Genomic DNA, 21994 nt, shown 5'->3' with positions numbered 1-21994 from the left:
AATACTGGAGCACTGGCAATGGTAGAGTGGAAGAGAGCATGAGGAACAGAGATTCCCAGCAACAGAGCAAAGAGCTTTTAGGAAAGTAGGCAGAGCATCCTTCATGGTGGCGACAGTGTAACAGCAATCAGTCCTGAACTATATGCAATTAAGAACTTGTGTCTATCAAAGTGGAGGAGCTGCATCTACTTGTGCCTAATATTATGGGCAACAATTCCTAACAGAGATAGAGGTGCCAACACCTACCAGCAAACAGGTAGTTGTGGAAAAAGGATGATAACCTCAGTATTTTTGACGGACTGCACATTAATGCATTTCCACCACTGACTGAGGATATGGGAGGCAACAGGTGCTCAGGAAGTAGTTTTGTGGTTCAGAGAGGAAGTATCAGCCCCATTTCTCTCATCTAAGGCATGCTTTTAGAAGGAGCTCCTTGGAACTGAGGTAAGAGGGTAATGAAGCTAAGTTAATAATTATGCATCAAGGGCCCACGATTATATGAAACAAGCACTGTTATGACTTTTAAATACATGTAGCATTGAGAAGGACTGAAAAATAAATTCAATGTATCCTTGCCCTCAAAAAGTTTACTGTAGAGCAGGGAATGGAACAATTATACAAATAGATTATAACAAAGTATCACACAAGAATGCAACCTTGGCTAAGAGGAAGAAATCAAAAGTTTTTGAGAAAATCAATAATAACATTTTGATCAACAGATTATATCACCTAGATTTGAGTAGGGGCACTTAAGAGATAATTTCAAGAGCTCATATGAGAAGCAATGAGATTCTAAGTGAGGATAATGGCAATGTAACAGAAATAAGGGACTAGATTTGTGAAATGTTGCATACATTTTTGCATACTTGTTGAAGATTTGTTGACTAATTGTATATAGGAGATGACTGCAGAGAAGACAAAATGAGCATTGGGAATTGGGACAGTGGAGGTCAGGTTAACAGAAGTTTAAATGACAAAGTGAAGCATATTAAAGTTTTTTAAAAGATTTATTTATTTATTTATTTGAGAAAGAGCTAGAAAAAGTGGGTGGGGGAAAGTGGGGAGGGAGAGAAAGAGAATCTCAAGTGGAATACTCACTGAGCATGGAGCCCTAGGCAAGGCTATACCCGGAGATTCATGTGGGGTTCCACTCAGGGCTGGAGGCTGAGCTCCATCTCAGACCCTGAGATCTTGACCTGAGCTGAAACCAAGAATCCCAAGGTTCAACCACCTGCACCACCAGGCACCCCAAGTATATTAAAGTTTTTAAGTTTATTTAAGCATTTATTCATTCCAACCAGATAGCACCTAGTAGGAAGTAGCTAGGATCACAGGAATCAGGGTAAAGACTTAAACAGAGAGAGTACAGAAGCAAGACAGGGAAATAGACTGGCTATTGCTTAAAGCCTAGCTGGCCATTTGGGACTGGTTGTCCTTAGGTTTCAATTTTTTAACCTCAAGGCATTTACAGGTTTAGAGTTTGGTTTGCTTAGATGGGCTGCCCCAGCATTAGAGCTACCTCTGTCTAATGGCCTTCTTCTTTATTTTTATTTTTTTAGATTTTATTTGTTTGAGAGAGAGTGAGCAAGAGAGCACAGTAGGGGGAGGGGCAGAGTAAGGAGAAGCAGGCTTCCCACCGAACAGGGAGTCCTAACGCAGGGGTTGATCCCAGGACCCCAGGACCACAGAATCATGAGCTGAGACAAAGGCAAACACTAACCTAACTGACTGAGCTACCCAAGTGTCCCTAATGGCCTCCTTCTTTAATTAACAGAACATAAATAAGGGAGAAAAAAGGAGATGAAATGGATGATGACAAGCTTACTTTTTGAAATGCTGCTTTAAATGCAGTATATATAAGAGGTTGCAAATTATATAGGGTGTGGCCATCTTTTCTTAGTTTTCCCCAGCAAAGACTCCTGTCTTTCCATGCTGTCTGTTCAGTTACATTCCCAGTTTGTAGATACTCTGTGCACCATAAGTATTTATGCCTTGAAAGCCGTGCTTAGGATCCATGCCATCACCACCCACCTCCACCCTGTCGCCTCTTTTTTTAGCTTTAGCTCGCTATGAGTAACTCAGATGCCTGCAGTTTTATTTTCTTCTATGTGCTGACAAGATGGAGATGAGCCTGCTCAGCTGGACCACAGGAGCACACCACTACTGAAGCTCTGTCAAGAGAGGAATGGCTGCCTGCAGAAATTTGGGCTCTAATGAAAGATTATCTATCCTCTGCATTTTTTTGGCTTCTCAGCACAATATGAAAGTCCCTGATTTGGATACTGAAAAAATAAATGTACAAGATCAAGACACTATTCTCTATAAATCAAATGAGGTCATCTTACTAAATAGAGTCTCTTCAGCTCTTCGTATTCTCCATGTGTCAGCACAGAATTGCCTCTATCTTCCTATTTCTGCTTCACACTCATAAATTCCATTCTCATTTCTGACAGCTTTTACTTATTTGAATCTATATTTTACTGTTTAACATTTTTAAAATATTGATTTTTTCCTATTGACAAAAATAAGATGTACTCATTCAACTTGACTTGGAAACTAAGGAAAAAATATAAAGAAGAAAATATGTGACCTGTCCTCTCACCACTGTTAATATTTTGGTCTATCTTCTTCCTCCTAGGCACATTTTAATTTTAAGATGTAGCTGGGATCACACTGCATAAATGATTTGGTTTTCTCATATTTTAAATCATTGTATTTTGAAATTTTTCTCATATAATTAAAGTTTTAAAATTTTTTAGATTTTATTTATTTATTTATTTGAGAGAGAAAGAAAACAAGCAGGAAAGAGGGACAGAGAGAGAGAGAGGGAGGAGCAGACTCCCCGCTGAGCATGGAGCCTGATGTGGGGCTTGATCCCAGGACTCTGAGATCATGACCTGAGCCAAAGATAGATACTTAAGTAAATGAGCCACCCTGGCACCCCTAATTAAAATTCTTTTAAGCCATTATTTTGATAACTGCATGAAATTTCATTACTGTGAATGAATCTTCTATGCTGATTCCTTAACTCTTCATAATGGAATTTTCCTGGGTTACAAATATTCCTATTACAAGAGAAAAAGGAAAGACTAAAAGCCAACATTTATATAAAGAAAAAAGTTACAGAACTCTTAATTCAAGATTTCTGCTCATTCTGCTGTGAAAGATATATACAGAGTGTTTAAGAAATACATAAATTTTCTGACAGTGATTGTATGAAATATAGAAAAATAGAAAAGTTAGAAAAATAGAGCTATTTTCTTTGTAGCCTAAGGACTTTTTTTCTTAAGAGAGAAGGTAGGCAGAGGGAGAGAGAGAAAATCTTAAGCAGGCTCCACACCCAGCACAGAGCCCAATGCAGAGCTCAATGTGGGGCTGGACCTAACAACCCTGAGATCATGACCTAACCCAAAATCAAGAGTGAGACACTTAAAAGAAGATGTGGTATTCACACACACACACACAGAGAGAGAGAGAGAGAGAGAGAGAGAGAGAGAGGAATATTACTTAACCATCAAAAAGGATGAATACCTACCATTTACATTGATGTGGATGGAACTGGAGGGTATTATGCTAAGTGAAATAAGTCAATTGGAAAAAGACGATTATCATATTGTTTCACTCGTACATGCAATATAAGAACTAGTGAAAGGGACCATAAGGGAAGGGAGGGAAACTGAGTGGGGAAAAATTAGAGAGGAAGACAAACCATGAGAGACTCCTAACTCTGGGAAACAAAGGGTTGAAAAAGGGGAGGTGGGTTGAGGGATAGGGTAACAGATTATGAGCATTAAGGAGGTGCATGATGAGATGAGCACTGGATGTTATACTATATGTTGGCAAATTGAATTTAAATAAAAAAAAAAAGAAAAAGAGTGAGACACTTACCTGGCTGAGCAACCCAGGTACTTCTAGCCTAAGGACCTCTGAATTAGGTAGAGTTTTCCATTTTTATTACCAAAATTCATACACATTCACAAGTGCAAACAATTGAAGACGAATAGAAAACAAAAAATATAAGTATATGTTACCAAAAAGTAAGTCCTTTTTGTTTTTTTAAGATTTGTTTATTTGAGAGAGAGAGAAAGAGCAAGCACGACTAAGCACAGAGCCCAATGCAGGGCTCAATCTCACAGTACTGAGGTCATGACCTGAACCAAAATCAAGTCAGATGCTTACTGACTAAGTCACTCAGGTGCCCCAAAAAGTAAATCATTTTCTTTGATATAATTATACACATATATTTTAATGGAATCACACAATTCATATTATCCTACATTTGTTAATATTAATGACATCTTTTTACATTTTATTCTTTTTTCTTATCCTATTACATAGGGTAGAACTCCTAGAATAATTTTGAATCATAACAATCATAATGAACATTTTTGTGTAGATATGCAGAGGGTCCTTTTCACTAGTAGGCACTATAAGTAGTTCATCTGTTCACTGAACTAACAGGAGGATTCTTTGGTAGTGGGAAGCAGTTTCTATCCCCCTCTACAAATGCATCTCATGCCTGCCACAGTTTTCACCATGGCCTCTGTTAAATCTACAGCATCATTTAGGGATCAGCAATTTCCTAGTACCAAAGCTTGTTCTTACATGAGATTGCCCAGTCTTTTACAGGCTTCCCTTAATGGATGCTATTTGGGTTTTTTCCCTTTTGCCAATGCCTTTTGCCAATGCCAATGCCTCTGATCCTCTTGCGTACCCCTGGGCACATCAACTACTTGAGATCCACATAATGTTCTGCAAGTTTTCAAAGCAAATTCTACTAAATCAAGAAGGTAATAATCCCCACATTATGTAAAATGCCTTCTACATGTCAACTTTAAAATAGAGAGGATCTAAAATAATGAAAAATTTTAACTCCGCAAAGTAAATTCAATAGAAGTCAAGGTTTTAAATATATGGATAGATAATAGTGTAGATAGGTATAGTCTCCAAATTCATTGATCCTTAAAAGTAGTTATTAAATTTCCATTCATAAATATGAGAAACTCCTTTCTGAAACTTATTTTTGATGAGTATGTTTTCACCAGAATTAATGTATGATTTATATGTGTGAGAAATTGAGAAATTATAAGTCTTATCAATTCTCATTAAATGTGTGATTTGTCCGTGAAAACAATTTTTAAAACTACTAGTTTTGTGTATTCTAGGATGATCAATGGTTCTCAAGTATACTGAAGTAAGGTGGAATCCATTTAAGGAAAGTAAAATGCCACGATGATCTAAATCATCCCTAAAGTCATAACTTTTGTTCCAGAATGAATTTTTCTTGAATTTTTTCTTTCAGGGATAACTATGATCTTGATAGACTGAATCAAGTAACATATTAGGGAGAAAAATACAGGTACTTAAAATGAAATATACCCAGAAAATTATCATGATGTTTTTCCCATATAGAGATTCTAGAGGGAGAAACAAGGATAGAGGGGGTTCTAATTATTAACTGGCTCAAAGTTAATAATTCTGCCTTAAGAGCTGCTTCAGAATCAAGAAGGGAAAGGAAGCTATCACAACTCCTACTTTAGTAAAATTCCTTTATGAAGTTTCTTAAATTAATTTGCACAACTCCAATTTTGGTAACTTTTATTCTAAATGTTTTGTTTAGCCCAAAAATACCGTAGCAAAAGTATATAACAGAACTGAAAGATGTGTTATCACTCAAGTGGGTATTTATTTGATATTAATTAAAATAGAAAAATGTTTGTTGGTGAAATAAGTTATATATGAACCTTAATTCTTAAAGATGGCCACATGCTTTCTCTCTCTCATAATTATGAAAATTACAGAATAATGCACTTGGAGGATATTCCATACAAAGAATCAGTTACGATTTATGCCAGAACTGAAGTGCCTGAAATATTTTATGACTTAAGTTTTCTAAATGTTCTCTATTTATATAAAAAAATTATAACATCTGGCTTGATACTTGAGAGAAATAAATGTAAATGATATCATGAGATAAAATCTGTAATGTCCTTTGTGAATTGATTTTGTTAAAATTAGCTGAATTTACAGATACTGTTTTACACAAACTTGCTTAAAGTCTTCAAAAATGTAATTTTATTTCTTTATTAAGTTTCATTTTATTTTAATGTTATATTAATTTAGTTGTAATTTGGCATTCTTAACTTGTTTTGGAAATTTATGAAATATAATGAAATTTTAAAAATATTTATGAAATATTTTATGAGGTAGAAAATATACACATTTGTATATATGTGTTTAAGTGTATATATATTTATGATATGTAAGTGTATGTGAGTGTATTCATACATACGTATATGGGTATGAATGCACATGGGTATATAGATAGAGAGGTTTTCAAAGGTCTTCCAAGAAATTGAATTTAACTAAGGTAAATATTGAAATGTTTTAAAATCTCTATGTAAGTGTGTCTATATGTGTGTATGAAAAAGTAAGTTTCAAGTTTAACTCTAAGGAAAAATTAAGTCCATAATTTAATCCCCCCTCCTAAATTCTAAGGACTGGAAATTTTTAGATAAAATTCCATGAATAAGTGTTTGTATGTGTTATCTATTAATTACTAGTCTCTATTAAATGTAGGAGGATGCTATATGAGAAACTAGGTATTCTAGTTTCTGGAGTAACTAGTAATTCTTGCTTCGTGTTCCCCAGTCTTCCCTGGATGAGTTTCGAGTTTCCTTTAATTTTCAGAAACGTTTGTGTTACGTTCAGATGATTCTAACATCCTCTTTGGATCTATATTCTATAAAATCAATTTTAAGTTTCTTAAACTGTCAGGGGGATGAAATGGTACATACTTATTATACCCATAACTGTTCTACCTATATATTTTTCTTATCATCTTATCACCCTGGAAAAAAATAATAAAGTAGGAAAGAGGAACATAAATGCAAATTCTGTCCATCTTTGATGAAACTAGGAAACATGTGAAAGCCCTAACCACAAATAGGAAGTGCTGCTAAAAGCAGTGAAGATCAAAGTAAGGATGATCCCAACTTCAAATCACAGAAGATACACATGTGCAGAACTAGCAGAATGTAGTTCTCCACGGTGAGCTACATTGCACACCCTCAAGTACAGAAGACACAAAATTTAGTTTATAGCAATGAGACTAGGGTCCATAGGCTGCTGGCCTGAGGAGCTTCCTTAAAATGAGTAGTTTCCTTCTTATAGGAGTAGAGTTTGCAGAGCTGAACACGAAATCAGACAATCATCTTGCAGCAAGTAATTCCACGAAGCAGAAGAGAAATTTTGCATTGTTAATTGCTAAAGAAAAGGAAAAATCCATACTACCAACTCTGTGGTAGTATGGTAATGTGGTAATAAGAATTCCTGCTAGCCTGGACAACTGCCCTGGCTCATTCACCATGTAATAAGCATCCTCTAAATATAATCCACAAGAAATCATCTTTTTCAATGATACGCAAAGTTTAAAAACTTGTACGAAACTTAAATAAAGTTACTTGGAGGGGGGGAAAGGGGAGGAAAAGAACAGGCAAAATAAATGGCAGATGAAAAATATTTTCAAAATGTTGCTATAGAGAAGATGAAAATTGTGATCTAATATTTCTTCATCAATTTTAAAGACTTGGCAGTTCAAACTACAGCATAGAGATGCAAAACATGGTAATACCAATGTGCTGTGGTGCTTCAGGTCTTCCGTTAGTTTTTATAGGCTATCAATTATAAACATTTAAAGATCCAGAGGGTCTTGAATTGGGAATTATCTAAACCAATAATCAAATGCAATACATAACTTGTGACATTAGGCCTGATTTTCTTTATTTGTAAAAATGACATGATAATGATCCCTACTTTATAGGGCCGACATGAAAATCCAATGCTAAAGTTTGGGATAGAGTGGCATACAGAAAGTCTTAATAAATGTAACCTATTTGTGACCAATTCTTGGGGAGATCAATCTCAGGAAAGCAAGAGTGAGGTCAAAGGAAGAATTGAGACCTCCCCAGAAGAGGAAGGAAATGAGGCCCAAAAAAGGAAGGAAAGCAAATACAAGATGGTACAATAGGAGAGCAGACTATAGCGTCTCAAAAAATGTTGATAGATGGACCACATGACACCACTTCAACCTGAGAATAGTCCCTTTGGGCAGCTGCTTGGTTAGAACTGAGTGCTAGACATGCTGCAGGTTGCTCCCACAGTGCCTGGTGCAATGGACCTCAAACCAAAGCCTGGCCCTTGCCCCCAGATAGCCAGATCAGCAGTCAGTCTTAGGTGATGAGACAAATGTGGCAACTCTCAGGGCTTTGCCTCCTCAGCCAAGAAGCCAGGCTGGCGGCTGAGGGCCTGGGGGTAGCATGGGTATGGTTACATGGATCAAGAAAGGACATAAAGCAACAAGCGTTGGCAAGGATGTGGATAAAAAGGAACCCTAGTGCACTCTTGATGGGAATGCAAACTGGTGTGACCACTTGGAAACCAATATGGAAGTTCCTCAAAAAGTAAAAAATATAACTACCCTATGATCTAGTAATCACACTACTTGGTATTTGCTCAAAAAACCCCACAAAAACACTAATTCAAAGGGATACATGAACTTATAAATTTATAGCAGCATTATTTAATAGCCAAGCTATGGAAGCAGCTCAAGTGTTTATCAATTGATGAATGTAAAGAGAAGATATATAAACATACAATGGAATATTAGCCAGCAAAAAGAATGAAATCTTGCCATTTGCAACAGTATGGATAGAACTATAATGCTAAGTGAAATAAGTCAGTCAGAGAAAGACAAATATCACATGATTTCATTCATATGCAGAATTTAAGAAACAAAACACAGGAAAATAAAAAGAAAAATCAAAAAACAAACTCTTAACTATAGAGAACAGATAGTCATCAGAGAGGAGGTGGGTGGGAGGATGGGTGAAATGGGTGAAATAGGTGAAGGGGATTAAGAGTATGCTTATTATGATGAGCACTGAAAATGTATAGAATTATTGAATCACTGTATTATATACCTAAAACTAATATAAATTGTATGTTAATTATACTGGAATTAAAACTTGATAGATAGATGATAGATAGATAGATAGATAGATAGATAGATAGATAGATCTCTCCCTTAAAAAAAAAAGGTCATAAAAAAAAAAAAAGGTCATGGGGTGTCTGGCTGGCTCTGTCAGTAGAGCATGCAACTCTTGGTCTTGGGGTTGTGAGTTTGAGCCCCATACTGAGTGTAGAGATTAGTTAAAAATAAAATCTTTTAGACAGAGGTAAACAAACCAAAAAGGACTCTTAATAATAGAGAACAAACTGAGGGTTGATAGAGGGAGATAGATGGGGGATGGGCTAGATGAGGAATGGGTATTAAGGAGGGTGCTTGTGATGAGCACTGGGTGTTATATGTAAATGATGAGTCACTGTATTCTACTCTTTTTTTTTTTTAATTTTTATTTATTTATGATAGTTACAGAGAGAGAGAGAGGCAGAGACACAGGCAGAGGGAGAAGCAGGCTCCATGCACCGGGAACCCGATGTGGGATTCGATCCCAGGTCTCCAGGATCGCGCCCTGGGCCAAAGGCAGGCGCCAAACCGCTGCGCCACCCAGGGATCCCTGTATTCTACTCTTAAAACCAATATTGCACTGCATGTTAACTAATAGGATTTAAATAAAAATTTAAAAATAAATAAATAAATAATAGAGGCACCTGGGTGGCTCATTTGGCTAAAGATTCAACTCTTGGTTTCGGCTCAGGTCGTGATCTCAGGGTCATGAGATTGAACCCCAAGCTGGGCCCTGGCTCAGCATGGAGTCTCTTTGAGATTTTCTTCCTCTCCCTCAGCCCGTCCCCCTCTTCTCATGTGCTCTCTCTCTCTCAAATAATCTTTTAAAAAATAATAAAATAAAATATTTTTTAAAAATAAATAAGGACATAAAGTGGGCCTAGAGTATTTTTAATAAAAAATATTTGACATTAATTATAAATAATAGCCAAAGAACATATAGAAATAATGTGTCAGATCAAAGAGAAAATTAAAATCAAACTAAAGGACTGAGTATGTGAGAATGAGTGTGAAGGGAAAAAGAACTCTAAGGAGAAAGAAGACAAAGAACAGACAAAAGAAGCAAGACTGCATTGCGGCTTCCATGGACTCTAGGCACTTTTGCCTTCATGGACTCCTTCACCCATTAAAAAATAATAATAATAAATAATAATAATAATAATAATAATACAAATACATACACACATATATATAATATTTTATGATTGCATTGGTATAAAGGCCAATATAATATTAAAACATTTCATTTTTTTACCTAAAAGTTCATTTTTTTCTTCTGATTAAAAAAAATTTTTAAATACTCTTATGACCCAGAAAGGATTGTGGGCCCCAGCCATTGTCTCTACTGTGCTTTAATGGGCCCTGAGAGGAAACAACAGAGCTCCAAAAACAATTAACAGGGCTCCCTCCAAAAGCCAACTCCTTCAGGCAGGTTCTTGTTTATCCTTGTGTTCCCAGCACCTCCTGGAATAAATTTGCCTATTTTCCAAGTATTCAGCTAATGCCTACTCCATGCCAGGTGCTGTGCTAGATGCTGGGGTTACGAAGAGAAATAAGATGTTGCCCTTGCCTTCTGTGTTGGTTACAGTGTCAATGGGACTATGTCTATTAAGATTTATATATTTTCAGGAGAAAATCAAATATACACACTAAAAAGCTAAAGCTGGGGCTAAACAAAAAGTATGTTTATTAGCTCACATAAATGAAAATGTTTGTGGAAGTGCTGGATTCCTGCCTGACTGAATTTAAGGATCAAGTGTGATCATAACAAAACCACCATGACCGGTAAGCTCTCATGGGCCTGGCACCATCCTGAGCACTTTACACATATCCACTCATTTAATTCACAACAAACCTACAAAGTAGGTAGTGGGGTTTTTTGGTTCTGCTTTGGTTTGTTTTTTTGGTATATAGCCATGTAATAGAATGTTACTAAGCAGTAAAAAGGAATGTAGTTCTGATACGCTGCATAGTGTGGATGAACCTTGACAATAGTGTGCTAAGTGAAAGATGCCCATCACAAAAGGGCGTATATTGTATCATTCACTTTATATGAAATGTCCAGAATAGACAAATCTGTAGAACCATGAAGTACATTAGTGATTGTCAGCCTTGAGGGAGGCAGGAATGGGGTACTGGGTTTCTTTTGAAAGTGATGAAAATGTTCTAGGATTAAGAGTATTGATGCTTGCACAATTTTGTGAATAGACAAAAATCATTGAATTGTATACTTTAAAAAGGTGAATTTTATGGTACATGTGTTATATCTCAATAAAGCTGTTATTAAGAAAGAAAAATGTCATCCCAACATTCTGTCAGGTTGGTGGCTTTGGGATGGTGAAGTGAGCAATGGGACCAGTGTATCCTGTGTGCCGGCACCTCTTTTGCTATAGTGGGTTCCTTGATCCCATAACAAAGTAGGCAGTGTTATTAACTCCATTTTGGCCAAAAGCAAAGTGTGATACTCAATGTCTCTCCATTTCTCAGCTCTGCCTTCCAGTGGACAGTCTCTTAAGTCTTCATAGTGGCCCAAACTTATTGGTTATTTATGAGAGAAAAATTCACAAGAATTCTTTATAAAGAATCTACAGGATTTGGTAAGTCATTGGATGTAGGGATTGGGATGGTGTGGGGGCAAAGAGACAGATCTTTAGTTGTAACACTTTCTAAGGTAAATATAGAAGAGAATCTTGACTTTTGAGAAAAGATGCACACAGTTTGGCATATGTTGGATTTAGCGTTTCAATAAGATACTCAGATGAATATACTTTTTTATTTTTTTTTACTATATCTCATGTCCTTCTAAAAAGTATCTTGAGAAACTTACATAAAAATAAATAATACGGGGCTTCTGGGTGGCTCAGTCGGTTAAGTGTCCAACTCTTGGTTTCAGCTCATGTAATGATCTTGCGGTCATGGGACTGAGCCCCACGTCAAGCTCTGTGTTCAATGCAGAATCTGCTTCAGATTCTTTCTCTCTGCCCCTCCCTGCTTGCTCTCTCTCTCTTTTATCTTTCTCTCTCTAGCTCTCTCAAATAAATAAAATTTTAAGAAAAAAGAGAGATACTACAACAACATAAATAATAAATAGAAATCAGCAGGCACTGGGGTGGCTCAGTTGGTTAATGGACTGACTCTTGATTTTGGCTCAGGTCATGATCTTGGGACTGTGAGATAAAGCCCTGCACTGGGTTCTGCACTGAGCTGGAAATCTGTTTGATATTCTTTCTCTCCATCCACACCCCCCCCCACCCCTCTCTTCCCTCTCTCTCTCAAATAAATAAGTAAAAATTTTAAAAAATAAATAAATAGAAATTAGTTTGGAGGGAAGATCATTTCTCCTCAGGAAACCTCCCCTATAATTACTACCACCCCTGCTGTGTTAGAAGCCCTATTTGTATGCTCCCATAGCACCTTATATTTCTCTCAGCATAGCATTTATTTAAAACTTTATTATTACTGTCATTTTAATATAAGTTCTATGATGGTTCTATTACAGTCCTATTACATCTCTATCCATGTAATATACCATCCATCTTCATTATGTAGCACAAGAAAGAGAAAATGAATGAATGAATAAATAAATTCAAAATCTTATTTAATTCTTCTAAGACAGCTGGAAAAAGGAAATTATCATTCACCAGCAATGAAGCTTGGATGTCTTTGACTATGAAAGCCATGTTTCTTTCCATGTACCTTGACACATCCCTATTCAAAATGGATATGAGTAAACTAAAACAATACACAAAAGAATGGCCAAGATTTGGGATGCTGGTTAAAGCGTCTGCCCTAGGGCATGATTCTGGAGCCCCGGGATCAAGTTCCACATAGGGCTAACTGCATGGAACCTGCTTTTCCCTCTGCCTGTGTCTCTGCCTCTCTCTCTCTCTCTCTCTCTCTCTCTCTGTCTCTTATGAATAAATGAGTAAAATCTTTAAAAAAAAAAAAAAAAAAGAATGGCCAAAATTTGATAACAGATCCCAAGGAATGACTGAATAAACCAGCAATGTTTGGCCTGAGGAAGATATTATGGAAGAAATTTTAGATGGGCCTGTCTTGTATGTCCTGCTGGAGCTGGACTCCAAGGATATACACATCATAAAAATAAATTTTGTTTTACAGATGTTGCTGAAGGGAAGCCAACCACCACATAGGAGAAACCATAAAGACAGATTTTGATCTTAGTATAAAGAAGTCTCCTATCAATCAAAGTTGCCCAAAAATAGAGATGCCTGAGAGGTAGTGAGTTCCTTGTCATCCGGCTTTTTCAAGCACAGGCCAACTAAGGATAGAGATGGTAGTGGATGTTGTGTTGGAAATGCAGAGGGATTGGATGGCTTTTGGTTCCCTTCAATGCTGAAGTTATGTGATCCAATTCTCAATAAAGAAAAGTCAAAAGGGTCTCCTGTACTTAACAGGGAAAGAAATTTCCTACCAGGAATGTATATATTTTTACCCATGTAGGAGGAATGCCACAACAGAAAATGGTCATCGCAGTTACCTGGATAATCATGTCAATTATCTTCATCCCATTTCCACCATTCTATTTTCTTACACTTTAAGATCTTACTTTGGTTACCCATGTTGCAGAATGGAAAATGTTCTGACTAGCTAGCTAAATTAAATTAAAATTAAATTCATTTAGCATTTGGATTTATCAGGGAAATTAATGAATCTAGCACTTCTGTGGTCAGTTATTGCCTCTCTTAGCCAAATCATGCTGGGACGCATAATAAATGTGTGCTTCTGGTCTGAAGAACTGAGAACCAAACTCTGAATTTTGGTAACCCACCAGTGTGCCTCCATCCTGTTTAAAGCGGCCATCTAAATGCTACATATGCTAGAAGACAAGTTGGTACTTTGTGTCAGTCTCCACTACTTTTTTTTTTTTTTGCCTTTTTAAAAAAGTTTTATTTATTTATTTGAGACAGAGATACAGCAAGAGAGAGCATACGCAAGGGAGAAGGGCAGAGTAAAGGGGAGAAACACAACCCCGCGGAGTAGGGTGCCCAAAGAGGAGATGGAATCCAGGACCTGGGACCTTGGCCTGAGCCAAGGTTTCTCCTCATCCACCAATGAGGATAGCCTAGCAATAGCTCATTTTATGCTTATTATCCAGTAATTACCATCCAGTCTTCCTCTAGATTCATATATACATTGATCTCACTAATATCTGAGAACCACCACTCAGGCAGTGATACTTATTCTGTGTCCTCCTAGATGTTGCCAAGGCTGTGGTGCCAGATTTTGTCCACCAAAACTCAGTGAATGACTCTCCACCTACTTCTATGATAAGCCTGTCCCATTTTCCCTGAATTAGAAATTCTGCTCTCTTGGTTTTCCTCTTTTTGAAGTGAATACATGTAAGGTAATGAACAGTGTATTTTTATCGGTTAAGGACCATTTTGGTGAAGTGTTGGAAGGGGAGGATGTTAACTGTGCAGTAGGGGACATTACTCAGAAGCACTTTTCTGCCTTGAATTCTGAATTTGGAATTGCTGCTTCAATCAACTAGAGATATCTATCTCCCCAGGAAAAGCTCATGCTTTCTCCATGGGTGCAATCTGTGCTTTCTTTGGGGGCCTTTGACACTACTATTGTTGCTCATTTGGTGTTCAATACTTACCAGAGGAACCAATGACAAAGTACACACATGAACTGACCTCCATATTATCCTCTTTTATGTAACTAGAGTCCATCTCAGAAAGTACTGAAACTGGTATGTATTCTGGAATCAGTGTCTTGCTTAGGAAAAACTATATATAGTAAGGCATATGGGGCAACCTTGCTGTCCTCAGTCTGGAGAGTCACCCAGATTCCATGTTCCTGAGGCTTGGGAGTGTGTGAGATAGGCAGCTTTTTTCCCAGGTGAGAAAATAGGTCCATGTTACTACACTCCTAGGAAGTCAGTGTACTCTCTGTGCAAGGAGTGAGTATGAGTGCAACAGGCTTGGGAGGTGACTTGTTGACTCTGTGCAGTGTGTGAGAGTGTGACTGTATGTGTGTGTCTGTGTGAGAGAGAGAGACAGAGGGAAAGCGAGACAGAGGATGGAGACAGATAGAGAAACAGAGAAATAAGAGAAAATGAGGAGAGACACAGCGTGAGATAGACCCCCCCAGCAGATATGTCCCAATGACACCACAAGATGGACTCAGTCAACATTCTCAAAAGAACAAAAAACCAAAACCTCCTCACACAGTACATTTTAGAGTCCTAAGACCATGGGTGGTCAACAGTGCATTTGCTTGGTAACCAAGAGTCTCCATATTATCTAGGCCTCCATTCATAATAAGCAACAGTCCCCAAATTAGTATTTAGTATGGGGGTAGCTAAAACTTCCAGTTCATTGCGAAACAGAAGTGGTGAAAGCAGGCATCTTTGTCTTGTTCTTGATCTTAAGGGAAAGCTTCCAATCCTTTTTTTTTTTTTTTTTTTTAAAGCTTTCAATCCATCATTGAGTATGATTCTGTAAACCTTGGGGGCCTTGAATCTGTCCACTCTGTACCCTCGTTTGTACTTCTTGCACCCTCTAGCCACTTGCTTGGACCACCACAACCACCTTCTAAAGTGAGTTTCCAGGAACCCTGAGTGGCTCAGTGGATGAACCTCTGCCTTCAGATCAGTACGTGATCCCAGGTCCTGGGATTGAGTCCTGCATCGGGCTTCCTGCAGGGAGCCAGTCTCCACTACTTTTAGTTTATAACATTAATAATAATAGCAATAGTGGTATGATTGAGCACGTATGTAACAAAGAGAACTATTAAGCAATTAAGCTAGTTTTAACTTGATGTTTATTATTTTTCCTGTAGAAGCATCAAGAAGGAATAAAAAGTAACACTCACCCCCAAGTTAGCCAAGACTTTAGGTTCCTACAGGTCAGAGTCTAGGCTCTGAGCCTTCACGTGCTACCCAGTGAGTTATCAAGACACTTTATGTAAGAAATGTGCAGTTGGGTTCTTAATTTTGTCTATGAGTTGAAAGGAAATTGGAACTGTGTATATTTCCAAGGATTTGGAAAAAGAACAAGAACTTGTTTTACCTTCAGGATAGAGAACTCAGCCTGCTCAGACCAGCCCCTCTTTGACAGCAAAACCTTGAAAGGAGTCGCTGCCAGGTAACTGATACAGGCTACATACTAAGGCTTAGAAGCCTAAAGGGATAAGCCCTGAATTTCTCCAGGAGAAACAGAGCTACAACAGAGCCAGCCTCCAGGGAAGGACCCCTGGGCACAGAGCTGAACAAGGAAACCTCTGGCTTGAGGCGTCAGCCAGGACACCAGTACCCCAACAGTGGCATCTTGTGGACATAAGAAGCCATAGCAGCAGAGACATTGAAGGTCTGAGAGACAAGGAGCTGGTATGAACTTCCTGGTATAACTGTATGATCTAAGGAAGGAGAGGAGCCCTAAAGTGATTTTTTTAAAGATTTTATTTATTCATGAGAGACATACAGAGAGAGAGAGAGAGAAGCAGAGACACAGGCAGAGGGAGGAGCAGGCTCCATGCCGGGAGCCTGACGTGGGACTCGATCCTGGGTCTCCAGGATCACGCCCTGGACCGAAGGTGGTGCTAAACTGCTGAGCCACCAGGGCTGCCCTAAAGTGATTGATAATAGAATTCCTGCCAATCATGGACAGTGGGGGCTTAGATTCTTCTAGTTGAATCCATTAAAAAAAATTTTTTTTAATTAAAAAAAATTAAGTCAACTATGGAATTCTCCCATTTTCTTTTTTTTTTTTTTTAAACATTTTTATTCATCTATTTGAGAGAGAGAGAGAGAGAGAGAGCATATAAGCAGGGGGCGGGGGGAAGACCAGAGGGAGAGGGAGAAATGGACTCCTGGCTGAGTGCAGAGCCCTACACTGGGTGGATCCCAGGACCCCAAGATCATGACCTATCTGCTCCCATTTTAAATCCCCTCATCTAAAGTACTCCCCTGCCCCACCACCATCTGTATCCTTACTCCTTTCTTTCCTTCAGAGCCCATTACCAGAAAGCCCTTCTAGTTCATATGTTTGCTTGTTTTTATCTGTCTCATAAGTATACTTATTTATTCCTGGTCTTCCCCTACATAATCCACAAAGGCAGGGATCTTGTCTTCCTTATGTGCCACTGTATCCCCAGCTCTTTTTTTTTTTTTTTAAGATTTTATTTATTCATGAGAGACAGAGAGAGAGAGAGGCAAAGACATAAGCAGGCTCCATGCAGGAAGCCCGATGTGGGACTCAATCCCAGGACTCCAGAACCACACCCCAGGCAGAAGGCAGGCGCCAGAGCGCTGAGCCACCCAGGGATCACCTCCGCAGCTCTTAAAACAGTGCCTGGCAAAAACACCAAGTTCAATAAATTTTTTTTTTTTTTTTTTTTTTTTTTTTTTTTTAGTTCATGAGCGACACAGAGAGGCGGAGCCACAGGCAGAAGGAGAAGCAGGCTGCTCGCAGGAAACCCAACGCAGGACTCGATCCTGGGACTCCAGGATCATGCCCTGAGCCGAAGGCAGACGCTCAACCGCTGAACCACCCAGGCGTCCCTAAATTCAGTAAATATTTGTTGAATAATTGGATGAAATGAATTATACCCTTGAAACAAACTCTGGTCCAGGCGCTGTGCTAGACATTTATGTAACTTAATCATCACAACTGCCCAATTAATAGGGGCTATCATTATCCCATGTAATAGATGAACAGAGAAATCAAACTAGAACTACTGAACTCTCCTGCCTCTCACCATTCCTGTTTTCCATCTCACTATTTACCTTTCCCAAGAACACTGCCTTAAATATCCCCCACTTCTCCTTCAGGTTAGGTTGTGTCCCTTCTGTCTTTCCTCTGAAAATAACATATGTATAACAATCACTACACTTACATCATTCATGTTTGAATCTCCCTAAACTCTGAAGTCCTTGAAGGCTTCAGGATTGTCATTTTGGTGTTCACAAGAGTTCAGATAGAGCCTGGAATACATTAGGTACTCAAAAATGTTTTTGTATGACAATAACTGGATGAATGGGCTGACGACCATGCTCCCAGCCCTAGTGAATTCCCTCACACTTCTCACTTCTTCTGTGATGCTCTTGCTTCATGAGGGCCTACTGTGGGCCAGGCACGGTATGTGGTATGGGAAATACAGAAATTAAAAGAATAATCCCTACAGCAGAAGAGCCACCGTCTAGTGGAACTGGGTGGGGAGAGTAACTACAAACAATCACAATCAGCACAGTTAGTACACAGGTGTACAGGTGGTACTTTGGGAGCAAGGAAGAGAAGCAGCTGGCCCTGAAACAGGGGTCCCTTGCTGAGTTTTGCAGGAGAGTAGAGATTAGAAGGACAGCACATAGCTCAGTGTAATTCAATAGAATGACGGGAAGTGGTGCAAGCAGCGAGGCTACAAAAATAGGCAGGAACCAGATCAAGAAATGTTATAAAGATGTTGAAAGAATAATCAAGAACTCAGACTTTATTCCAAAGGTGATGGACAGGCCTGAATCAGGAGGATGATGGAATCAGATCGGCAGTTCAAACAACAGGGAAGTGAAAGATAAGGCCTAAAGTAGAGCAGTGGTCATGGGTCTTTAAAAAGTAGTCAGATTGCAGAGGTCAAAGCAATAGGATAACTGTTTCTGAGTGGGAGTGGGGGAGAGAGAAAGACAGGGAGCAGCCAAGGAGGACTTCCAGGTTTCTGTGCGAATGATGGTGCCATTCCTTGGTAAACAAAACAAAACAAAACAAAACAAGAGGAGGAGCAATTTTTAATGATATACCGTAAGTGCTCAATAAATATCTGTAAAATTGAAATTGGACTTAATTAAAAGGTAGATTGCTTGCTTCGGACAGATTGAGTTGAAGTACATTTCAACTGCAGCTCAGTACAGTGATTTTAGGGTGTGTGTGATTGGTGGTAAATACCTGGAATAAATTTTCACAGAATATCCAGAATGAGAAGAGGGCTGAGAACAAAAGAAAATCCAACTTTTAAGAGGTGTAAGAGGAAAGAGCAACTAAGAGGAAAATCACTTGTTGACATTTATTGAGCACCTACGGCAAGAGACTATAGTGGATGCTTCTCCACTAGAACTCAAGAAGCAAGAGGCCAACAGGTGATTTCTATGTACCACTAACCAGAGACCAAGATTCATTGGGAACCTGAGAAATGACGCAATAATCTTTTCGAAATTGAGCCACACTGCAGGCTCCAACATTTATCTTATGCCCGGGGAGCCTTTTCCTCCCGCCCCCTTCACATGGAGTCTGGATTAGGTGACATTACTTTTATTGACGGTGACTGCAAGCAGGTGTGAGTGGTGCTCCTCTTTCAGAGGACACAGGCCGGCCTGAAGGAACTGGGAAAGGCAGGCCAGAGTTGGGCTGTGGATGCAGGATTGACTCCTTATTTGGGCGTGAATGCTGCATTCTGAGAGGGAGATTTCTTTTGGGATTAGGCATAGACAGGCACAGGAGAGGCGGACAGCACCAGCCATCAGGCCGCACTCTCTATTTGAAGCACGGCGGCTTCTTCGGCAGCCCCAGGTCTCCCAGGATCTTCCTCGGTGTCCTGTGGCGGTTCTGACTCCGGCTTGGGCTCCAGCGCAGGCCCGGCTTCCGCGGGCGGCCCGTCAGCGCTCCGGCCGGGCCCAAGGCGGGGCGGCTTGACCGGCGTGGGTGTCGGCGAGGCCGGGCCTTTGCGGCCGGACAAGGCCCTTCGCAGGCTCTGTACCTTCTGCAACCCGGTGCGCCGCAGCCGCCGGGCCCGGGACTCCACCGGCTCCTCGTCTGAGCTCTCCCCGGCCGCGGCCTCCGGCTGCTCTGGGGCGGGCTCCGGCCGGTCCGCGGCGCCCAGGGGCTCGGGCCCCTTGTGGAAGGCGCTGGCTGGGATTTCAGCCTCGTCCTGCAAGTGATGGACGCAGCTCTGACGCCGGCAGCCCCCGCCCCGCGGCGGGCGGCCCGACCCCCACCCACGACACCGGGGCCCCGCCCCCCCCACCCCCCCCCACCCCCGGCCTCCGCGGGAAAGTCGGGGGCGGGGAGGGCTACCGGGCGGGCGGGCTGCAGAAGCTGGCAAAGCAGGTGGGGCCTGCTCAGGCAGGGCGGAGGTCGCAGGGGCAAGGATCGGAGGCAGGGTACAGCCGCGCGGGGCGCCTCTGCCGCCGTCACTCCCATTCGGGGACGGGCTGGGACTTGGAGCAGATTCGGCGGACGTGGCCTGAGCTCGAGCCGGGCGAGGGCCGAGGGGCGAGGGGCGAGGGGCGAGGGCCGGGCGCGGCGGGAAGCGGGTGCGGCTGCGCAGTCCGCGCCTCCGGGAGGGGCCAGGAATGCGGGTGCGGCAGGCGGGCGCGGGCCGGGGGAGGCGGGGGGGCGGGGGGGGGCGGGGGGCCGGAAGTCACTGACCTTGAAGAGCAGAACGTGGAGCTTCCCGCGCGCCACCAGCAGCCCGTGGTTGGCCTCCAGCCGCTGCACCTGGGCGGCGCGGCGCACGGCGCGCTCCTGGGCGGCATCCGCGTGCGAGCCCACGCGCTCCGCCTTGGCCAGCAGCTGCGCCAGCGCGTCGCTCGTCGTGTCGTGGCTGCGGCTCAGCGCGCCCAGGCCGCTCTGGATGCGGCGCACCGAGCCCGCCAGGCCGCCCTGCCTCCGGGCCAGGCCCCCCTGCCGTTCCCGCAGGGCCTCCAGCATGGTGGCCAGCTTCTCCAGCAGCGTCACCACCGTCACGGCGTGCACCGGGCCCCCCGCGGGCGCGGCGGGCCCAGGCCCCGGCTGCAGAGCGCTCTCGCCCATGAGCCCCGACCGCCCTGCCCTGCTTGCTGCCCCTGCGGCCGCTGGCTGCGCTCTGGGCCGGGGCCTCCCTTCCCGGCTCCTCCCCGGCTCCAGCCGTGACTCAGGCAGGCGGAGCGGCCCTCCCGGAGGCGGGAAAGAGGGCGGGGGGGGGGGGGGGGTCCTTGGGCAGCGCTCCCCCCTGTGCCGCTCCGCCCTGGGGGCCTCCGCGGGGAAGCAGGCCGGCCTTGTACCCGCCCCCTTCCCTAAACTCTCTCCCTGGAGGTTTGAGTTCCCCTCCCTCCGCTCCAGTTCCCTGGTGTGCCTCTTTCTGAACGTACTCCCACCACCGCAAAGGGTGAGCCATGGAAAATTCTGTCGTGCACATGGAGTGGGCAGAGAAACTATGTAAGTGCGGCCCAAGGGTAACCCGAAGGGCTTCCAGAGCCACGGCCTTCGGCCTCCCACGCCTCCGAGGGCTGTACTTGCGCGCCGGGGCTGGCGGTGGGTAGGCAGAGAGGCTCTGGGATGCGCCGCTCACGGACCCAAGGCTGTTGAGGCCTAAGGCCTCGCTTGCTGACCACACAGACTGCTCAGTGCGCACTTGCAGGCGGCAGGCGGGGCATCCCTGGTATTTTCCTAATAGTCATCGCCAGAGTTTAGCCACAGGCCTCCTACTATTACTGCCTCTCCAGTTCTTACTGTTGGGTAGCATTACCCTGTTTTCTTTCTTCTAGTTCTCTCACCTTTTCTTTATGCTTCAGGGGTAAAGCCCAGCTACACCTAGCTCTTAGACTTTAAGCCTGGAGGGCCGGCAAAACACCTCTTCCTTTGAAACCCTTGAAAGAGTTATTGTAAGTGCTGGTATGTCTTTGTTTCCACAGAGGTTGGCTGTGGCTCCTGCCTGATTTTTTTTTTTTTTTCTAGAAATAGCTGAGAAAAACTGCAACGAGTGAGAAAGATTTGAAATTGCTGCTGTAGAGGGGGAAGGAGTGCACATGGAGGGTCCGGTTACTGTGGATCATGAATTTGTAATGTCATCAGTTTGGAAAACCCCTTGTCTTGTCTTTAGCAGTACTTGGTAAACTGATTGTAGGCTCAGGAGTCCAAGCAATCCTTTCATCCTGATCCCTCTCCTCACCCAATCTGTGAGGGCCACTTGATAACTGTGGAAGAAACTGTAACTCACTCTGCAAGTTACATGGGAAGGACCCACAGTCTG

The 21994-nt window shown here is 41.9% G+C and overlaps 1 protein-coding gene and 1 long non-coding RNA gene across 12 annotated transcripts in view; one reads left to right on the top strand and one right to left on the bottom strand.

Moving 5' to 3' along the window:
- LOC144294769 (uncharacterized) overlaps positions 1-18761 on the top strand; it is a 46838-nt gene extending 28077 nt beyond the window's left edge. For 10 of the 11 annotated variants that reach the window (XR_013362127.1, XR_013362132.1, XR_013362123.1 and 7 more), the window contains 3 exons: positions 11516-11625; positions 13151-13267; positions 17411-18761. This is a non-coding gene — a long non-coding RNA (uncharacterized LOC144294769). The remainder of the gene's footprint in view (positions 1-11515; positions 11626-13150; positions 13268-17410) is intronic. The other variant, XR_013362130.1, reaches the window with a different exon arrangement.
- A 519-nt stretch (positions 18762-19280) lies between these two features.
- On the bottom strand, positions 19281-20919 carry CAVIN3 (caveolae associated protein 3). Its single transcript, XM_077866700.1, has 2 exons — positions 20413-20919; positions 19281-19912 (listed from the first exon to the last, which is right to left on the bottom strand). Exons 1-2 carry the CDS (start codon positions 20794-20796, stop codon positions 19505-19507), a joined length of 792 nt encoding a protein of 263 aa, XP_077722826.1. The 5' UTR covers positions 20797-20919; the 3' UTR covers positions 19281-19504.
- Between the last annotated feature and the right edge of the window lie 1075 nt (positions 20920-21994).

This window comes from Canis aureus, chromosome 23, assembly GCF_053574225.1.
Source record: "Canis aureus isolate CA01 chromosome 23, VMU_Caureus_v.1.0, whole genome shotgun sequence".
NCBI classification, from domain to species: Eukaryota; Metazoa; Chordata; class Mammalia; order Carnivora; family Canidae; genus Canis; species Canis aureus.
This window is presented reverse-complemented; position numbering and strand designations above follow the sequence as displayed.